At 51.0% G+C, this 18,839-nt stretch overlaps 1 protein-coding gene across 1 annotated transcript in view; it reads left to right on the forward strand.

Moving 5' to 3' along the window:
• Positions 1–18,839, forward strand: part of PLXNA4 (plexin A4) — a 489,083-nt gene that overhangs the window by 442,695 nt on the left and 27,549 nt on the right. Inside the window, exons 23-25 of the mRNA XM_018046916.1 lie at positions 42–108; positions 833–979; positions 6,005–6,164. Of these exons, the coding sequence (XP_017902405.1) occupies positions 42–108; positions 833–979; positions 6,005–6,164 (374 nt within the window). The remainder of the gene's footprint in view (positions 1–41; positions 109–832; positions 980–6,004; positions 6,165–18,839) is intronic.

Here is an 18,839-nt window from a genome sequence, read left to right on the forward strand (position 1 = left end):
CTTTGTCTTGCTCTGTTGGGTCCCTCTGTGACTGCTGCCAGGACCGAATCGGTGGCTGAGAAGATGTTGACCAACTGGTTCACTTTCCTCCTCTACAAGTTCCTCAAGGTATGACTGGATGCGGGAGGGGATCTCTGGGCCTGCCTCAGCTTCCCCACCAGCCTGGGCACCAACCTGCAAGCTCCCAAGTTCATACGGCCTGGCTGCTAGAATCCCACCGAGAAGTGGTGTTTCCCTTCTCATAATCATGGAGAGAACAGGCTCCTGACCATCTCAGGAGACAGAGCCCCACAGTCAGGACTGGCTTGAGAGGCATGGTCCCCACTTTCTCCCAGGTGAGGGTAGATGAGCTCTAAGAAGACCCTTGCGTTCCCATTTCAAGCTGAAGACAGTTCACCCCTTCTTTTCCTCTTGCTCTCCTCCTGCCCTGGCCCTAGCTTTGGACTTACTGATGCTGATGAGGGCCCTGGGCAGGTACAGAATCACGTGTGGTGGCAGTTAAACTGCAGATGTGACTGGGAGGCAGAAGAGCTGCTTGGCCTCCAATTACTGACTTGTAAGGAATTCACACCACTGAGGACTGACCTCTGTCCCTTGATGGGGCAGCAGAGAAAGCAGGGTACAGGGGGGAACTGGGAAAGGGACAGACAGGGGCGTAGGGCCAGAAACATGAAGAGAGGGCTCTAGAACAGAAGTGGGAAAGAGCAAGAAGGGGAGCAGAAGAGAATCAAGACAGAGAAGTGGAAAGCAGCCCCTTGGAGAGACAGAGGCCATGGGAGGCCAGGCTCCGCACATGTGGGGTCCTCCCAGCACAGCTCTCCTCCATGTGCAGGAGTGCGCCGGGGAGCCCCTCTTCTCGCTGTTCTGTGCTATCAAGCAGCAGATGGAGAAGGGGCCCATCGATGCCATCACGGGTGAGGCCCGCTACTCTCTGAGTGAGGACAAGCTCATTCGCCAGCAGATCGACTACAAGACCCTGGTAAGCCAGCCTCCCGGCTCCTCCCCATGACTCTGATCCCGCCCTGGTCCTGTGCAGCCCCTGCCCAGCCCAGGGGATGCTGGGAATGCTGACAAGCCACCTCCCCACTGCACAGGGCCAGCCTGGCCTTCCCCCTGTGCATGGCACCACCCCGACTTCCTCATCCCAACACACCAGGGGACCAGTGTCTCAGATATATCTGAGCGACAGCCAGAGACCAACGTACTTCCAGGCTGGTACCCTGGATTGTAAGGTGGTAACCCGTTGCCAAGAGCTGGCTGAGTGTGAGCCCAAGGAATGACACTTTCTCAACAGTTCTCTCGGTGGAGAACCCACGCTTTGCAGATGAGTTCCAAATAGGTAGCAGGTAGCGTATGAAGGAGGGGAAGCCAGAAATGGTTGCTCATGGTCCCGAAGCCCACACTTGCATGACTCAGGCTGTAGGATAGGATGCTAGGCTAATCTGTTTAAGGTGTGTGTCCAGGGAACAGGTGGATACCTGTTTCCACGCTAAGTCAAGTTTACACTCCCTTTCCTGCTAAAAACAGTTATCCCCACAAAGCTCAGCACTTAGGAGCATGGTTTGGAACCAGGCAGACCTGGATTGGAGCCCCGATTCCTTCTGACCAGCTGGGAGATTTGGGGCAGGACTCTTAAAAATAAATCTGACTTTGGGGTTTTTAGCTGAAAAAATAGGATAATAATAAAACAGGGATAATGGCACTATTTACCTCCCAGAGCTGTCTAGAAGATGGAGTGTGATCAGGTGTGCAAAGCCCTGAGCCCAGGGTCAAGGCTCCCCACTGCTGGCTCATGTGAGCCCTGCTCCTCTTCCCCCCATGACTGTCTGCTGGTGCCCACTCTCTTTCCAGGCTAGGGAGCTCACTCTTGGGCTTTTCTGGGAGAGAGCTCTGATCTCCCACCAGGCCTTCTCCAGGAAAGAGGAAAGAAGGTAGAAGAAGTGAGTGAAAGTCGCTCAGTCATGTCCGACTCTTTGCGACCCCATGGACTTATACAGTCCTTGGAATTCTCCAGGCCAGAACACTGGAGTGGGTAGCCTTTCCCTTCTCCAGGGGATCTTCCCAACCCAGAGATCGAACCCAGGTCTCCCACATTGCAGGCAGATTCTTTACCAGCTGAGCCACAAGGGAAGCCCAGAGTGAGAAAATGAGATAAAAGATAGCTGTGGAGGGTGGTACATGGAGGGAGCACAAGAATGAAGGTGGAAGAGACAGAAATGGACAGAGAATGTTGTTCAGTCACTAAGTTGTGTACCATCCTTTGTGACCCCATGGACTGCAATAGGCCAGGCTTCCCTCCCCTTCACTATATCCCAGAGTTTGCTCAAATTCATGTCAAATTGAGTCAGTGATGCCATCCAACCATCTCCTCCTCTGTCACCCCCTTCTCCTCTTGCCCTCAATCTTTCCCAGCAGCAGGGTCTTTTCCAGTGAGTCAGTTCTTCTCTTCAAGTGGCCATAGTTTTGGAGCTTCAGCATCAGTTCTTCCAATGAGTATTCAGGGTTGATTTCCTTTAGGATTGACTGGTTTTATCACCTAGTTGTTCAAGGGACTCTCAAGAGTCTTCTCCAGCACCACAATTGGAAAACATCAATTCTTTAGTGCTCAGCCTTCTTTATGGTCCAACTCTCACATCCAGTTGGACCATAAAGAAGGACAGAGAATAGACAAGTTTAAAATGCACTTATCAGGAGATGAGATACACAACAGCCTGAGGCAAGGCAGAACTGGGCAGAAGCCCTGAGCCGAGGATGAATCCCAGACCCTGAAGCCAGCTGGGGAGATCTCCCGGCCACTCTGAACACAGCTGGTCCTGCTGGCTGGCAGTGGTGCGACCATGATGCACCTGTCCCACTCCATCCTTGGAGGGCCCTGGAGATCCCAACAGACATCTCAGTGGATCTGCCAGGACTGGCTCAGTTGACAAGGCTTCAAGGCATCCATGTCTGAGTGAGGGCCCAGCTTCCTTGCTGTCGTGGTCTGCTCCAGGGGAGAGTCAGAGTCTCTGATTAACATGGGAAAGGGAAAAGAGAAAAAAAACTTCCAAAAATAGAGACCTGAATAGATTTCTTAAAGAGCTAAAAAAACTACTGTTGAAATGTCTCCTGCCTGGTTTCTCCCTCTCAGCTCCCTTTCTTTCCCATCTCATCAGCGGTTCCCCAATATTGAAGCCAACACAATGAGTTGTAATAACACTGTGTCCCCAAATTGCAGCATGCTTTATGCCAGAGGCCAAACTATTAGCACAACCAGCTCGGTTGCAGATGACTTGATTTCAAGAGATTGTGAGGAAATTGGAGTGGGTCAGGGAAGCGTATCCACTGAGGTAGAAAGACTTGGGGAAGAGGCACCGTGAGGGAAGGGGAAGGAAATTGCAACTGTCTTGCCTGGAGAAAAAAAATGGCTGCTGGGAGATTTAATAGCCACCCTCAGGCCTGTGAGAGGAAACTCCCTCCCGTGGAAGGGGGAGCAGCCTGGTCATTGGTGAGGAGGAGTCAGGAAGAAAGTGTGTTAGCGGCAGACAGGGCTGACCTGAGAATCGAGATGAAGGGGTCAAATAAAGTCCAGGACATCCTAGAATTCAGCATGACTGGAGGAGCCCAGGGCACTGTGGCCCAACTGATGGTAACCTTGCGCTCGGCGGGAGTGAGACAGGTGCTGAGAGGCTCGGCAAGCGTCACCTGACAGTCAGGTGCACCTCCTCTGTGCTGAGTGATGAATTCGATTGAACTTAGACTAGCATGCCTAGGACCCTGCTGCTGGGAGTGCCCAAGAGCCTCGCTGGGAGCCTGCTAGAGTGCTAGGTTCTCACCTGGGAGCCTGCCAGAAAGCAGAGTTTTAGGCCCGGTCCTCCACCTCCCAAATCAGAATCTGCATTTTAACCCAACCCTTTAGTAATGGGGGCTTCCCTGGTGGGTCAGATGGTAAAGAATCTGCCGGCAATGCAGGAGACCCAGGTTTGATCCCTGGGTCGGGCAGATCTCCTGGAGAAGGGAACAGCTACCCACTCCAGTATCTGGCATGGAGAATTCCATAGATAGAGGAGCCTGGTGGGCTACAGCCCACGGGGTCGTAAAGAGTCAGACACAACTGAGCAACTAACGCTTTATAACCATTTTAGTGATCGTGGTCACAGGAATGTTTGAGAACCAATGACCTAGCAGAACAAGCCCCAGGCAGTTTGCTCTGAAATAGCCCAGAGGCATGGACATGGGGAAAGGAACTTCCGGGGGAGCTGGGGCTTGGCCTGTGACTGGGAGCCCTGTCCCTTGGTGGGACCACTACTGCCTCTCCAGATGCCCTGACACTCCACAAAGCTGTTCCCGTGGGGCCACCATGAACTCCAGGGGCAAGCAGAAATGTTGAGACGGGGCGGGGGGCGGGGGGGGGAGGCACAAACTCAGGTGGCAGCTCTGCCTCATGGTCTCGCAGCCCAGATAAAGCTGTGATGCTGCCTGGGGAGATCAACTTCCTTCCTCCCAAGTGGCCCAGAGCACAGGAGCCCAGGACAGCACAGAGCAGCACAGATGGACAGGCTGTGCTTGACCACTGAGGGGGCGTGGAGCGGGTGCCCAGAAGGCTCTTGCAAGGGAATGGTTGGGAGAGCGCACGCAGAAGGAGTGCATGGTCCAGAGTTCCTTCCTCCATTGTTTTCAATTTAAGACATTTTGAGGGTGAGAGTTTGGTTTTATAGATTTAGGAGGTTTTCTTCTTCTTAATGGAATAAGCATGTTCTGGTTTGAGCTCACAGCAGTCTGGTCGCTAATGAAAGGCAGGCGTCCAGGGGCCAGGGCTCTGATTGACGCCACATGGAGCAGGAGGGGGGTGGGGGGTGGAAGGCCGTTGTCTGAATCTGTGAACCAGACATGCAGTTGGGAAATGGTTGGGGGTTGGGGGTGGGGGGCGGATATGCAGTGAAAGTTCTGAGATGGAAATTCACAAAAGGTGCAGGTCGCAGGGTCAGGCAGAGGGTGCAGGAGCCCGGAATGGCAGGGCCACTTACCAGCACCTGGGACCCAGAGCACCCAGCCCGACCAGCGCTGGTTCTCCCCCCACACTCCACCCCCCCGAAAAGGATTCCACAGTCTCACCACGTAGAGAGAGCTCACGCTGAGAATAGCAAGAGATGCAAAGCTGTTAGAAATGGTCCAGAACATTTTAAAGGAAAAAGTATAGCTTGGTGATTTAGGCAGAGTCTTGGCTTACCCGACTAGTTCCAAAAAGAGAACTTGAAGTCCTGGGCCAGAGTGGCCTCCTCCCACAACACCAGGTTTCAGGTTCGGAGCCAGGACGGGCTTGTGGGTGGCCTGAACCTGCAGTTTTTAGAGGGCGTCTTTTTATTTTTTAAAGATCACACTAAGCTTCTTACAGATTCTCCAACCTCCAATCAGCCTGGAACCCACACAAAAATCAAAGCATATGAAATCTTTGGAGAAAGGAGCCAGCTTCCCATTAGAGTGTGAGAGACAGACTGACGAGAAAGACAGACTGACACACAGGGATGGGGCAGGGGTCTCAGGGGTGGGTGAGGGTCTGGGTGTGCATGGAGATGGTGCCTACTGCATGTGTGTGAGACAGTAGGGCGTGCAGTAGCGTCCATCCTCAGACACATTGCCCCTCGCTGCCTCCTCCTGCTTGGACATCGCTCCCTTTGATAAATCAGGCTTTTTTTTTTTTTTTTTAATTTTTTTATTTTTTTTTAAATTTTAAAATCTTTAATTCTTACATGAGTTCCCAAACATGAACCCCCCTTTAATGGAGTCTTTTGTGGCGAGGAATTAAATATATGCAGCTCCTACTCCTGCAGTGATGCTGAAGCCGTGGTACCTTCCTATTGCTTGTGGGGACAGGAAGGGAAGAGGGCTTAGCTGGGGTCACCCTACCCTACTCCAGTCTAACCCGCAGAGATGCGAGCCCTTCAGGAGAGGACCTCGGGCTGCTGCTGGCGATCCCTGTGCCCTCCAGGCTGCCCTCCCCACGCACCTCCTCTCTCCACTCCACCAGGTCCTGAGCTGTGTCAATCCCGACAACGCCAACAGTCCCGAGGTCCCAGTGAAGATCCTCAACTGCGACACCATTACTCAGGTCAAGGAGAAGATTCTGGATGCCATCTTCAAGAACGTGCCCTGCTCCCACCGGCCCAAAGCTGCAGACATGGACCTAGGTGAGTAAGCAGCCCACCCAGGAGGCTGTCCTGTGACTGGTCAGAAGCCCCTCCTAAACACCAGTGGAGCCAGGGTGCACAGAGCAGGTATGCATGGCCCCCAGGAGCCCAGGGGCTGCTTCTTCATGGCCCCTTAGTGAGAAATAAGCAGAGAGGGGACCACAGTCTGCTGGCGATCTGACTGCCTCTGGGGTCTTTTGAGCAGTGGAGGGGTGGCAGTGGAGGTGTCATGTCTGCAGCAAAGAGGATTTAGTCTGAATCCGCGTGGCCCAAGGTCTTGCCACCACCTTCTCTGTGCCCCCAGGCCTTTCCCTTTGCCTCTGTGCTGTGCTTCTAATTTTTGCTGACTACCAAAAGCAGGAGGGATCTGGGTCAGTGATGGAGGAAGGATAGAGAAAAATGAGATATGACAGCCTACCATGGAGCAGGGTGACATTTTATTTGAATGTTCCATGAATAGATCGCATAGCCTATATAAACAAGGGCTTGCCACTTAGGGCCAGCTGAACTTAGATCCAGTTACAGCTTGCCTGCATGTCACTCAGTGACCTGGGGAAATCCTAGTGGGGAGCCCCAGGCTCCAAAGAGGCCAGGGCTGAAGAGAGGCAGTTTGGCATCATGGATCAGCATCACACCTGCCTGAGTTTGGGTCCTGGTTGCACTGAGTTCTGTGTAACCTTGGTCTAGTTGCTTAACCTTTCTGTGCCTTAGTTTCTTTGCCTATAAAATGGAGATGAATAATAGTGCCTGCCTCATTGTAAGAATGAAAGGAGAGAATGCATATAGAAGCCTTTAATGCACTGCCTGGTCCATAGTACCTCCCAGGAAGTACTGGCCACTATTATTACTGATTATGAAGATAATACTGGTGAGGAAATGGTATGTATCTGTTTGTTGATCCTGGGCATGGAAGGAAAGGTGTTTAGGTGTGTACATGGTTGAGTCTGGAAATTAATGGCAACATAGAGGGGAGACGACCTCCAGAGGCCCCTAATGCATCCATCTGCCCTCGAAGCTGGCTTCAGCTAAGCCATCCAAGGCAGATGGGCATCTGTGCTATTTTCTAAAATCCACAGGGAATTTTCATTCCCTCCCACTGCCTCACCACCCCTCCCCCCAAATTCTGAGGCCTAAAGACTCAAAATCAGGAAATTCACTCACCTCAGTTCTTACTGATTCCCCACCCCCCTCCTCACCTCTCCTCTTGGTTGGCTTTTGGCAGGATGTGTTTGGCCCTGTGCCCAGAGCTTGGCAGCCAGGAGAAAGAGAGTCTCTCCCTCTCTGCCCAGAGGGAGATACTGGCCGAGCACATTCTCCTCTTCCCTTTGGAGCTGTCTCTGTGTATGTTTCTGGGACAAGGAGGAAGTATCTGTGAGATCCTCAGGGTAGAGGGTACCGGGCGAGTGTGTCCCCAGCACTGGTCCCTAAGTTGGAGTGGCCATTTGTGTCTGTGTTGGGGGGAGTCTACCACCAGGAAGATCCCACAGACTGATGGAGTCAAAGGCTCAGTTATAGAACCAGTGGGAGAGAAGATAGTGCCAGGGAAGGAAGACCCCCATGTCCCTAGCCCCAAGTAATTAAGTGAGCTGATCAACCATGGGTCTGCCAGGGAGAACTGAGTTTTCTACGGTCACCAGGTAGTACTCACCATGCCTTTTATTCATCTGTGAGAGCCGTGGCTTGTCAAAGTCCTCATCTGCAATATGGGTGGGAGGAGAACCCTGGCCTATCAGGACCAAGAGGAGGAACTATTACAAGAACCTTTATCTTCATGCTGGAAGTTGAGTTTCAAAAGCTTGTGCCTTAGTTTAGAACATGGCAAGAGCTCACTGGGTGGGTGCGTACAGAACTGTGCACTTCTGGTGCTTGGGAATGGGCTGACCTCCTATGGGGGAGAGAGACCATGTCAAGGCTGGTACGTAGATATTGTTCAGGATCAACCATCCCCACCTGGAAGTGACACACCCAGAACTTAGGAGGGGGAGGGACTGCTTTTAACTTTAGAAAGTTTGTTGGGTGCAAGTCCAGCAAAGCAGATTGTTGATGAAAGGATATAATGAATCTGGAGTGGAGGCAGCAGTATCCAAAGCAGACATGGCCACTTCCTGCCGTCCACTTCCTGCCATCCACTTCCTGCCGTCCACTTCCTGCCATCTACTTCCTGCCATCCACTTCCTGTTGTCCACTTCCTGCCATCCACCATGAGTGAAGGAAGCCTGAGGGCTATGCAGCAAACAGGGCCTGCTCAAGAGTTGCTACTCTCTCAAGCTAGAGGCTGCTCAGGCCAGGGGCATGGTGCTCACCAGGTCCCAAGAGGGCAAAGGAGCCATCTTTCTCATCACAGGAGCTGCTAGGGAGGATGCAAGATCGCTGGATGGATGAGGCCTCACAGAAGGCAGGGTAAAGGGGAGAAACCAAAGGAAGGAGACAATTTGAGCATCTGGGGCCTTGTCTTCCTGGGGAAGTGGTGTCATATTGAACTTCTCACAAAGGCCTCCCATGATGGATGCTCTTCTGAGGAATTTCCTTCTTTTCTATTAAGTGCAGGGTCTAGAGCTGTCCCCGCAACTCTGGTCTTCTTTCTACCAAAGCCAGATTCCATAACAAATAAAATAGGGCCTCCTCAGAGACCCAAATGCTTCTTCCACAAGATTTGCTCCCACTCAGTTGCATGGCCTCCGTGGGGAGAGAGAGGCAAGGCAAGTTTTTCCCATTGTGTAGGTGAAAGTGCCTAGAAAGCCTGAAAGCAGTTTACAAATATAAGGTGAGATTGTTATCAAAAATTAATCTGTGCCAAAAGGACATATGGGCTTCCCTGGTGGCTCAGCGGTAAAGAATCTGTCTGCTATGCAGGAGATGCAGGCAGGAGACATGAGTGCGATCCCTGGGTTGGGAAGATCCCCTGGAGAAAGGAAATGGCAACCTTCTCCAGTATTCTTGCCTGGAAAATCTTAATCCATAGGGTCATAAAAGAGTCAGACGCAACTGGACAACTAAACAACAGCAACAATGGGACACAGAGCATGTAGGCACAGAGAAGTCTCTGAGGCACATGCATTGGAGGCAAGACAGCCAAGCATACCCCTCCACTTCACTTCCCTCCATGCTGCCTCTTTCCATGGCTGAGGGCATTGGGCAAAGACTGCCCACCCCCGCCTGGCAAGGCATGGACATCTGTCCCAGGCCAGCTTAGAAGGAAACAAAGGCATTTTAAATGACCTCTGTTATTACCCTAAGTACATCCAGCTCCAACCCCTTCCCCTGCATTTCATCATCACTGTGGCACCTGGCCTGGCCTAGTCCCCTATTCGCAACACTTCTGTTCATTGTTCCTAGGACTGAAGCTCTCCTACCCTGCCCATTCCTCCAGCTTCCACAGGCATTGAGGAACCAAGATGGGGAACTCTATTAGCCAGTGTTCTCCAGAGAAACAGAACCAGTGGGATGGGATATGTTTACATAGAGAAAGGCTTATTTGAAGAAATTGGTTCATGCAGTTATGGAGGATTTCATTAATAATGGACCAGGAGGAATCTGTTTGGGCTGGCATAATGGAATACCATAGCCTGCTTGACTTATAAGCAACAGAAAATAATTTCTCACAATTCTGGCAGCTGAGAAGTCCAAGATCAAATTGTCAGCAGATTTAATGTCCAGCAAGAACCCAATTCCTGGTTCAGGAAGAAGAAGATAATGGCACCCCACTCCAGTACTCTTGCCTGGAAAATCCCATGGATGGAGGAGCCTGGTAGGCTACAGTCCATGGGGTCTCTAGGAGTCAGGGACGACTGAGTGACTTCACTTTCACTTTTCACTTTCCTGCATTGGGGAAGGAAATGGCAATCCACTCCAGTGTTCTTGCCTGAAGAATCCCAGGGATGGAGGAGCCTGGTGGGCTTCCGTCTATGGGGTCGCACAGAGTCGGACATGACTGAAGAGACTTAGCAGCAGCAGCAGCAGTAGAGAACCCACTTCCTGGTGCATAGATGGCCATCCTCTTATTGGGACTATATGTGACAGAAAGTGGGCAAGAAAACATGTGCTCAGTCACTCAATCATGTCCAACTCTTTGTAGCCCCGTGAACTGTACCCCGCCAGGCTCCTCTGTTCATGGGATTTTCCAGGCAAGAGTATTGGAGTGGGTTGCCATTTTCTTCTCCAAGGAGCATTCTGGGATCTTTTTTCAGTTCAGTTCAGTCACTCAGTTGTGTCCGACTCTTTGCGACCCCATGAATCGCAGCATGCCAGGCCTCCCTGTCCATCACCATCTCCCGGAGTTCACTCAGACTCACGTCCATCGAGTCCGTGATGCCATCCAGCCATCTCATCCTGGGTCATCCCTTTCTCCTCCTGCCCCCAATCTCTCCCAGCATCAGAGTCTTTTCCAATGAGTCAACCCTTCGCATGAGGTGGCCAAAGTACTGGAGCTTCAGCTTTAGCATCATTCCTTCCAAAGAAATCCCAGGGTTGATCTCCTTCAGAATGGACTGGTTGGATCTCCTTGCAGTCCAAGGGACCCTCAAGAGTCTTCTCCAACACCACAGTTCAAACGCATCAATTCTTCGGCGCTCAGCCTTCTTCACAGTCCAACTCTCACATCCATACATGACCCCAGGAAAAACCATAGCCTTGACTAGGCAGACCTTAGTTGGCAAAGTAATGTCTCTTCTTTTGAATATACTATCTAGGTTGGTCATAACTTTTCTTCCAAGGAGTAAGTGTCTTTTAATTTCATGGCTGCAGTCACCATCTGCAGTGATTTTGGAGCCGGCGGAGCATGGGGCCTGGCCCCACCAGCGGGCATTGGCCCAGAGCCACGGCCGGGGGGCCATCTAGCTGGAGAAAGAAGGGACAGGTGACCCGATCTGAGCCCAGCTCAGCCCGGCCTCCCTCGGCGGGGGGCGAGAGACAGCGAGGGGAGTCAAGGTCAGAGAGGTTATCTAGGGAGACCCCGAATGTGATATCCCATATGGGGATATGGTGAAAAGCCTAAACGAGGGAGATCTGGTCGATGTGGGGTGAATGGAGAATATCTACTGACTGCAACCACAGAGAGAGGGGAGCCCTAAATCTAGATGGGGGTACGGGGTGACAGAGACAAATGAATTTAACTCAGATGACCATTGCATCTACTACTGCGGGCAGGAATCCCTCAGAAGAAATGGAGTAGCCATCATGGTCAATAAAAGAGTCCAAAATGCAGTACTTGGGTGCAATCTCAAAAATGACAGAATGATCTCTGTTTGTCTCCAAGGCAACCCATTCAATATCGCAGTTATCCAAGTCCATGCCCCAACCAGTAACGCTGAAGAAACTGAAGTTGAACGGTTTTATGAAGACCTACAAGACCTTTTAGAACTAACACCCAAAAAAGATGTCCTTTTCATTATAGGGGACTGGAATGCAAAAGTAGAAAGTCAAGAAACACCTGGAGTGACAGGCAAATTTGGCCTTGGAATGCAGAATGAAGCAGGGCAAAGACTAATAGAGTTTTGCCAAGAAAATACACTGGTCATAGCAAACACCCGCTTCCAACAACACAAGAGAAGACTCTACACATGGACATCACCAGATGGTCAACACCAAAATCAGATTGATTATATTCTTTGCAGCCAAAGATGGAGAAGCTCTATACAGTCAACAAAAACAAGACCAGGACCTGACTGTGGCTCAGATCATGAACTCCTTATTAACAAATTCAGACTTCAATTGAAGAAAGTAGGGAAAACCGCTAGACCATTCAGGTATGACCTAAATCAGATCCCTTATGATTATACAGTGGAAGTGAGAAATAGATTTAAGGGTCTAGATCTGATAGAAAGAGTGACTGATGAACTATGGAATGAAATTCATGACATTGTACAGGAGACAGGGATCAAGACCATCCCCATGGAAAAGAAATGCAAAAAAGCAAAATGGCTGTCTGGGGAGGCCTTACAAATAGCTGTGAAAAGAAGAGAGGCAAAAAGCAAAGGAGAAAAGGAAAGATATAAGCATCTCAATGCAGAGTTCCAAAGAATAGCAAGAAGAGATAAGAAAGCCTTCTTCAGCGATCAGTGCAAAGAAATAGAGGAAAAGAACAGAATGGGAAAGACTAGAGATCTCTTAGAGATACCAAGGGAACATTTCATGCAAAGATGGGCTCAATAAAGGACAGAAATGGTATGGACCTAACAGAAGCAGAAGATATTTAAGAAGAGGTGGCAAGAATACACGGAAGAACTGTACAAAAAAGATCTTCATGACCCGGATAATTACGATGGTGTGATCACTCATCTAGAGCCAGACATCCTGGAATGTGAAGTCAAGTGGGCCTTAGAAAGCATCACTACGAACAAAGCTAGTGGAGGTGATGGAATTCCAGTTGAGCTGTTTCAAATCCTGAAAGATGATGCTGTGAAAGTGCTGCACTCAATATGCCAGCAAGTTTGGAAAACTCAGCAGTGGCCACAGGACTGGAAAAGGTCAGTTTTCATTCCAATTCCAAAGAAAGGCAATGCCAAAGAATGCTCAAACTACCGCACAATTGCACTCATCTCACATGCTAGTAAAGTAATGCTCAAAATTCTCCAAGCCAGGCTTCAGCAATACGTGAACCGTGAACTCCCTAATGTTCGAGCTGGTTTTAGAAAAGGCAGGGGATCTTTTTTACAAGGACACTAATCCCATTCATGAGGGCTCCACCCTTATGACCTCAGGCACCCTCCCAAAGGCCCCACCTCTAAATGCCATCTCATTGAGGGTTAGGAGTCAACATATGAATTCTGGGAGGATGTCTAGTGTGAAGGCTGTTAAGTCCAGAATCTATAGGGAAAGCCAGCAGGCTGGAGACCCAAGGAAGAGCCATGTTACAGTTCAAATCCAAAGGCATCTGCTGCAGAAGTCCCTCCTGCTCAGGGGAGGTCAATCTTTTGTTCTACTCAGGCCTTCACCTAATTAGAAGAGGTCCACCTACATTATGGAGGGCAATTCGCTTTACTCAAAGCCAACCAATTTAAATATTAATGTCATCCAAAAACACCCTCACAGAAACATCCAGAATAATTTTTAACCAGCTATCTGGGTGGGCACTGTGGCCCAGACAAGTTGACATATGATAGAACTAACCATTGTAAGAGTCAAAGCGAAGGACACAGAACCTGCCTTTCTTTGAGTCTCTTGGAATCTAGGGAAGGGAAGACATCCCAGGGCAGGAGTTAAGGACTATGCTGGGGCGAGTGGGCCTTGGGAGCTTTGAAAGCACAGTGCTAGGGCTCCCCACTTTGTTATATGTGAAGCTGTCCTCACCAAGTTGATGCCCCTTTCCTCCCACAGGTATTGGTTATAGGTACTCCCTTATACGGGACTTCAGTGGTGGCCTAGTGATAAAGAATCTGCCTGCCAATGTAGGATCCCTGGGTCAGGAAGATCTCCTGGAGAGGTCATGGCAACCTGCTCCAGTATTCTTGCTGGGAAATCCCATGGACAGAGGATCCTGGTGGGCTACTGTCCATGGGGTCACAGAGTCAAACACGACTGAGTGACTAAATAAACCACAACCCTGTTACATCACCAAACGCCTCAACCAACGTCTCATAAGAGCCTGCCCTGGGGAAATGCCCAGCGCAGAGGGAGCCATATGGCTAGGAGTTCCTCATTCTTTGCACAGTAGAAGGAGGCTGGACACTGCTCTTTCGGAGCCAAGAGACTCTTGTCTCCTCTGTTCATTCCCCAGAAGACATAATTGATGCCATTCTGTTCCACTGCACAGGAGACTCTAGCTCAGAAAGGCACGGAGCCTGGGCCCTGGTCATACAGCAGGAAGTGAGAACAACCACTCCCTTCCCGCACAAGCTCCTCCACAAGCCATGACCTCCCAGTTCCTCTGGTTTAATGCAAATGCCCCATCAATAGCCCCGGAACTCCACCACCCCTTCTGTCTGAAAGGGTATATTTTTTCAAATAAGTAATTCCTGTATGCAACAAAAAGATACACTATCTTCTGAATGAAATATAAAGAGTTCACAGCAGCTGTCGCCCCAGTTTGCATTTTTCGCTGCACCTGATGGGAAGGACAGATAAAGATAATGGGATTTTTTTTTCTTTTTTATTTCACCTCCTTCTCTCCCTGGAAGGTGGAAGTATAACAAATTGGATTGTGAGTGTGTCTGTCCTTTGTGCTTGGAGCCTGGAGTAGGGCAGGGGGCTGCAGGCAGAGCTGTGAAGAGGTCAGAGCCAGCAATTTTCCCTCGGTGATGTGCATATGAATACCTGGGTCACCTTTCCTACCTGGGTCACCTTTCCTCCTTCCAGCCACCCATCCCTTGCCTCTTAACTCTTCTTTGACACAGCACAGCATCGCACACCACCCTGGAGCACCACCAGAGCCTCCATATTATTCCATGTTCAAGAATATCCACTAAGTTCTAGCTCACCTCTCTTAGATCGAGTAGTGGAGCACAGCCTGCTTTTTCCTTTAGCTCTCCAGACTTCCCCAAAGCGACAACTAGCTGGGGCACCACACTTTACAGTTTGCAAAGACCTAGGGCTTGAAAGTAGATGGCACTGTTCGATTTAGGGTTTCTTCTTTTAAACACCACATTTCCTAGTTCACTTATTTTATATTTTAGAACTTGCTCTCACCATCAAATTATTCCTCTTTTAACCAATCATATTTAGATGCCCCCCCCCCAATTCCTGAGTCAATTTCCCAACTATTTGCATTGACACTGATTCTGTTCTGGCCTCTCCCCCCTCTTCTCCAAAGCTGCTCCCTCCCACAGTTCGGAGTGGCTGGGTGCTGAGGGCATCCAGGCTCCCTGCCAGGTGTTCTTGGGGCTCACCTGCAGACAGATGTGCAGCAGTAGAGTTGTGGCTCCTCCTCTAGCCTTCTGCTCGGGACCCTGGTTTGGGAGGCAGAGAGGGCCCTGTGCGGGCTGGCGTGTGCACCTGCTGAGACCCTGCTCAGCACCCGGCAGGGAGGAAAGGCAGCCTGGGGTGGGAGTGCAGGCAGCTAGTTCTAAAGTTGGTTCCCTGTGGATCAGAAGGGTTGACTCAGCCAGTTCTAACCAGCCTGGTGGGCACCTCCTTCATCCCTCTAGCTCACCCCCTCCTAAAGCTTCCTGAGGTGGGTCTGAGGAGAGAGGCTGATGCAAAGACTGGACTGGGGTCTGGGGCAGGCAGAGCTTGGTGGCTGCAGAGCCTTAGGGGGTGAAATGAGGTATCATGTGAGTATGTGCATGCGTGTGTGCACGTGTGTGACTACGCATGTGTGTGCAGGCACATGCGTGCGCACCCGTCTGCATGCACACCATGAGGCCTGAGCTAGTGAGGCGATCGTGCTTCCTGGGGGGGTTTCCCTCTCCAAGTGATACCTGCTGGTGGGTAGGGGACCTTCCAGGAGCCAGACCCAGTGATGTCCTGGGTGCCAGTGTTTCCTCCAGGGTTGGCCTGCAGATAAACCCCTCCTTCCTCTACACCTCAGCTCCCTACTATTCCTCTGGACACCTCTCAGAAATGTGGGGGCACCCCATTGTTGCTCCCACCCCTTCTTCTCCAAGAACCTCCAGGTACTATCCTATCTCCTGAGCATCCCACCCCACCCCACCCCGCCTTTGGCCAGGTCCTCCCCTTCTTAGACAGGGCTCCCCCACTCCTGTTCATCCACCCCCGTCTCTGGTTTTCCAGCTCAACCCTAGATGCTTTAGACACTAGACTAAGATATTAGCAAAGTAATGGTATTCCAGACCTTTCTTAACTCAGTTCCAAACTTCCTTCCTTCCCACAAGGACTCATCCTCACGAATCCCTAGAAGTGGCACAGAAGTGGCACCTGTGGACCAGAACACCTCCCCTCTCCCCAAATACCCCTCTACTCTCCCCCTTTTCTGGGTCTGTGCGCCTTTGTTTTCCTGCATAACCTTCCACACAGAGGCCTTCAGGGGTCAGGGCTTTCGTGTTAGGAAGTTTTCTTGTTCACCTGAGTAATGTCCTGCCAGCACAGTGCCTAGCACACCGCGGGCACTCAGTTTTGAGTGAGTGAGGTTAGAGCTCTAAGACTTTCTGGATGTGGATTCTCACCACGGTGGCCGTAGGAGATGCCTCCTGCCTAGTCCCGGGGGAGCAGGGAGATGACCTGGTCCAGTGTGGGCAGGGTGATGAGTCCCTGCCTTAGGATTCACTGGGACCATCACCGAGCTCACATCATTTGGTGCCTTGAGGCATTTTCCAGTCTCACTGTGCCCCGTGGGCAGGCAAAGCTGTCCGGGCAGCTGGGCATTCATCCAGAGGACACTGGCCATTGGCCCAGCTGTCACTTTGCCCCTCAGCTGTTCTAACAGGGTCACCTGGTACACAGCAAGGTGTGGACACAAAAGAGAGATATTTTTAGTGCTGTTTTCATAGGCAAGACAGAAGGAGCCTATTTGGTGGAAAGAATGCTGAACCTGGGATGAGGAGACCTGGATACTGTTGATTTCCATTACTGTTATTAGCACTAAGCCTATGTTGAATATGCAGAAGTACCCAGAGCACAAAATTAGATATGCCCTTGCTCGGGTGCCGCGTGACCTGGCCAGCTGTCCACATTGCCAAGGACACCAGACCTGAAGACTGCAGGTCTGCCTCGCCCTCAACTGGCCCACCCCGCCCTTGGGGCTCTCTACCACTGGGTAGGGATGAGGGTTCATGAAGCCAGCCATGCAGTTTGTGGGCTGGACTCTTCCTGGGACAGAAGGAAGCCAGCAGCTTTGATCTTTGACCTTGGCTGTTCCTGGTCCCGTGTGAGCTCCACGGCCCCTACCTCTGTCAAGAGCAGGTCTTGAAGGAGCACAGTAGCACTCCAGAAAGCGGAGCCTACCCTGTTTGATTTTCTTGAGATACCCCATGGTGAGTCTGGGGAAAGAGAGTCCCTAGCTGGCTTGGATATGGGGTTTCAGAAAAGGAGGGAAAAGAGTGACATGGAAATGGCATGTGTTCAGGCCACAGGTGAGCTTGAGGACCCTGGGCAGAGAAGAGGAAGACTGAGGGATGAGTTCAGCCCACTTATGTCACTTGGTGCCAGGCACTCCCTGCCCTCATATTGCATCCACACTCTTCCATTCTAGGTCAGCTGGGCAGGCTACCCACAGCCTCTCTTCTTCCTTGCATGTCCCAGGGATGGAGCTACCAACATCAGGCTCCAATATTTCTGGGGTTCATTCTTCAGGATTGGTTTGGAGATGGAACAGAGGTTTTCACTTTTTCACCTTTCTGATATTTCAGGGGGAAAAGGCACATAGCATCTTTCCTGTAGGAGGAGAAGAAAATAACAGGCTTGAGAGATCTAAGAGAGCTTCCCTCATGGCTCACATGGTAAAGAGTCTGCCTGCAATGCAGGAGACCTAGCTTCAGTCCCTTAGTCGGGATCTCCTGGAGAAGGGACTGGCTACCCACTCCAGTATTCTTGCCTGGAGAATTCCACGGACAGAGAAGCCTGGTGGGCTACAGTTCATGGGGTCACAAAGAGGTCAGACACGACTGAGCAACTGACACTTCACTCGAGAGATCTGAAAACGGGACTAAGTGTTCTCCAGCTTTCTATCATCATATTGGTGTTTGGAGGAACTTTTTTAACTTTTTGAGATAATTGCCAAAAAGACAATAGTCGTTGCCTCCCTGCTGCCCACGGGCACCCCACCAGAGGCAGGGGCCGGGACTGGCAGGACCAACAGACAGGGCACCTCTTCTGACAGCCCTTAAATGTGTGGCTAAGCACTGACATCAGTGATGAGAAGGCTTCCTGCTGCCCTTGACCATCCTGCTGCCCACTGCATATCATCACTGACCGCAAGCCGCAGCCTGTGTGGAAGGCATGTAACCCCATCCGCATGGACTTGATTTTGTGGAGGTGGAAGTGCTGTGTCCCACTGGGATTCCTGGAGCTCAGAGTCTGGAGTTGAGGGGAGGCAGCTACCCACCCGCATCCCAGTGTGGCCACAGCCCAACTGTCCAGTCCAGCCATCACTGTCCACACCCCCAACACTTGAGTGGCTCACACATGTGGTGGGCACCACACTGCAGAGCTCCAGGTTGCAGTGACCTCCAGGTCTGCCTTCCCAACCTGCTTCTTTAATTTCCCAGTCGTAAAACTGGAAAAACGAGTGATAATCATTCCAGAGAACTTTCGCTTTGGCGGTGAATGTGCCCAGTGAGCTTCTGGAGGTCAGCTCTACCTTTGTCCTAGGTTCTAACAGCTCAGCTCACAGTTGACCTGTAGCTTGCTGTCTGCCCACCATGGAGCAGCAACCCACGGGTAGAAAATCCTTTCACTGCTTGGGAATTAAGCCACCGTTACTCACTCACTTACTCTTTCTCCTCTTTCATCTATTCATCTATTTCACTCTTTTCACTTATGTATTATTCATGTAATAAATACTCATCAGGTACTTACTGTGTCCCAGGTGCTGGGCTAGCCCTGCTGCTGGGCATCTGGCGGCATCAGGTTTGTACTCCCAAGGAGAAGCCATCATCCCTTGGCTGCCCTGAGTGGGGGGAGGATGGCCACACTCTGCCCTACATTTTTTCAGTCGAGGGCAGAGAGGCAGCCTGACTTTCACTTGCTTACATAATTGCTGGACGCGATTCAGAGCCAGGGCTGCTGCATAGGGCCGTGAAGGCTGCACACTGCACAACTTCAGGGCAGTTGTTTAGTGAAGAA

Source organism: Capra hircus, chromosome 4 (genome assembly GCF_001704415.2).
Source record: "Capra hircus breed San Clemente chromosome 4, ASM170441v1, whole genome shotgun sequence".
NCBI lineage: Eukaryota > Metazoa > Chordata > Mammalia > Artiodactyla > Bovidae > Capra > Capra hircus.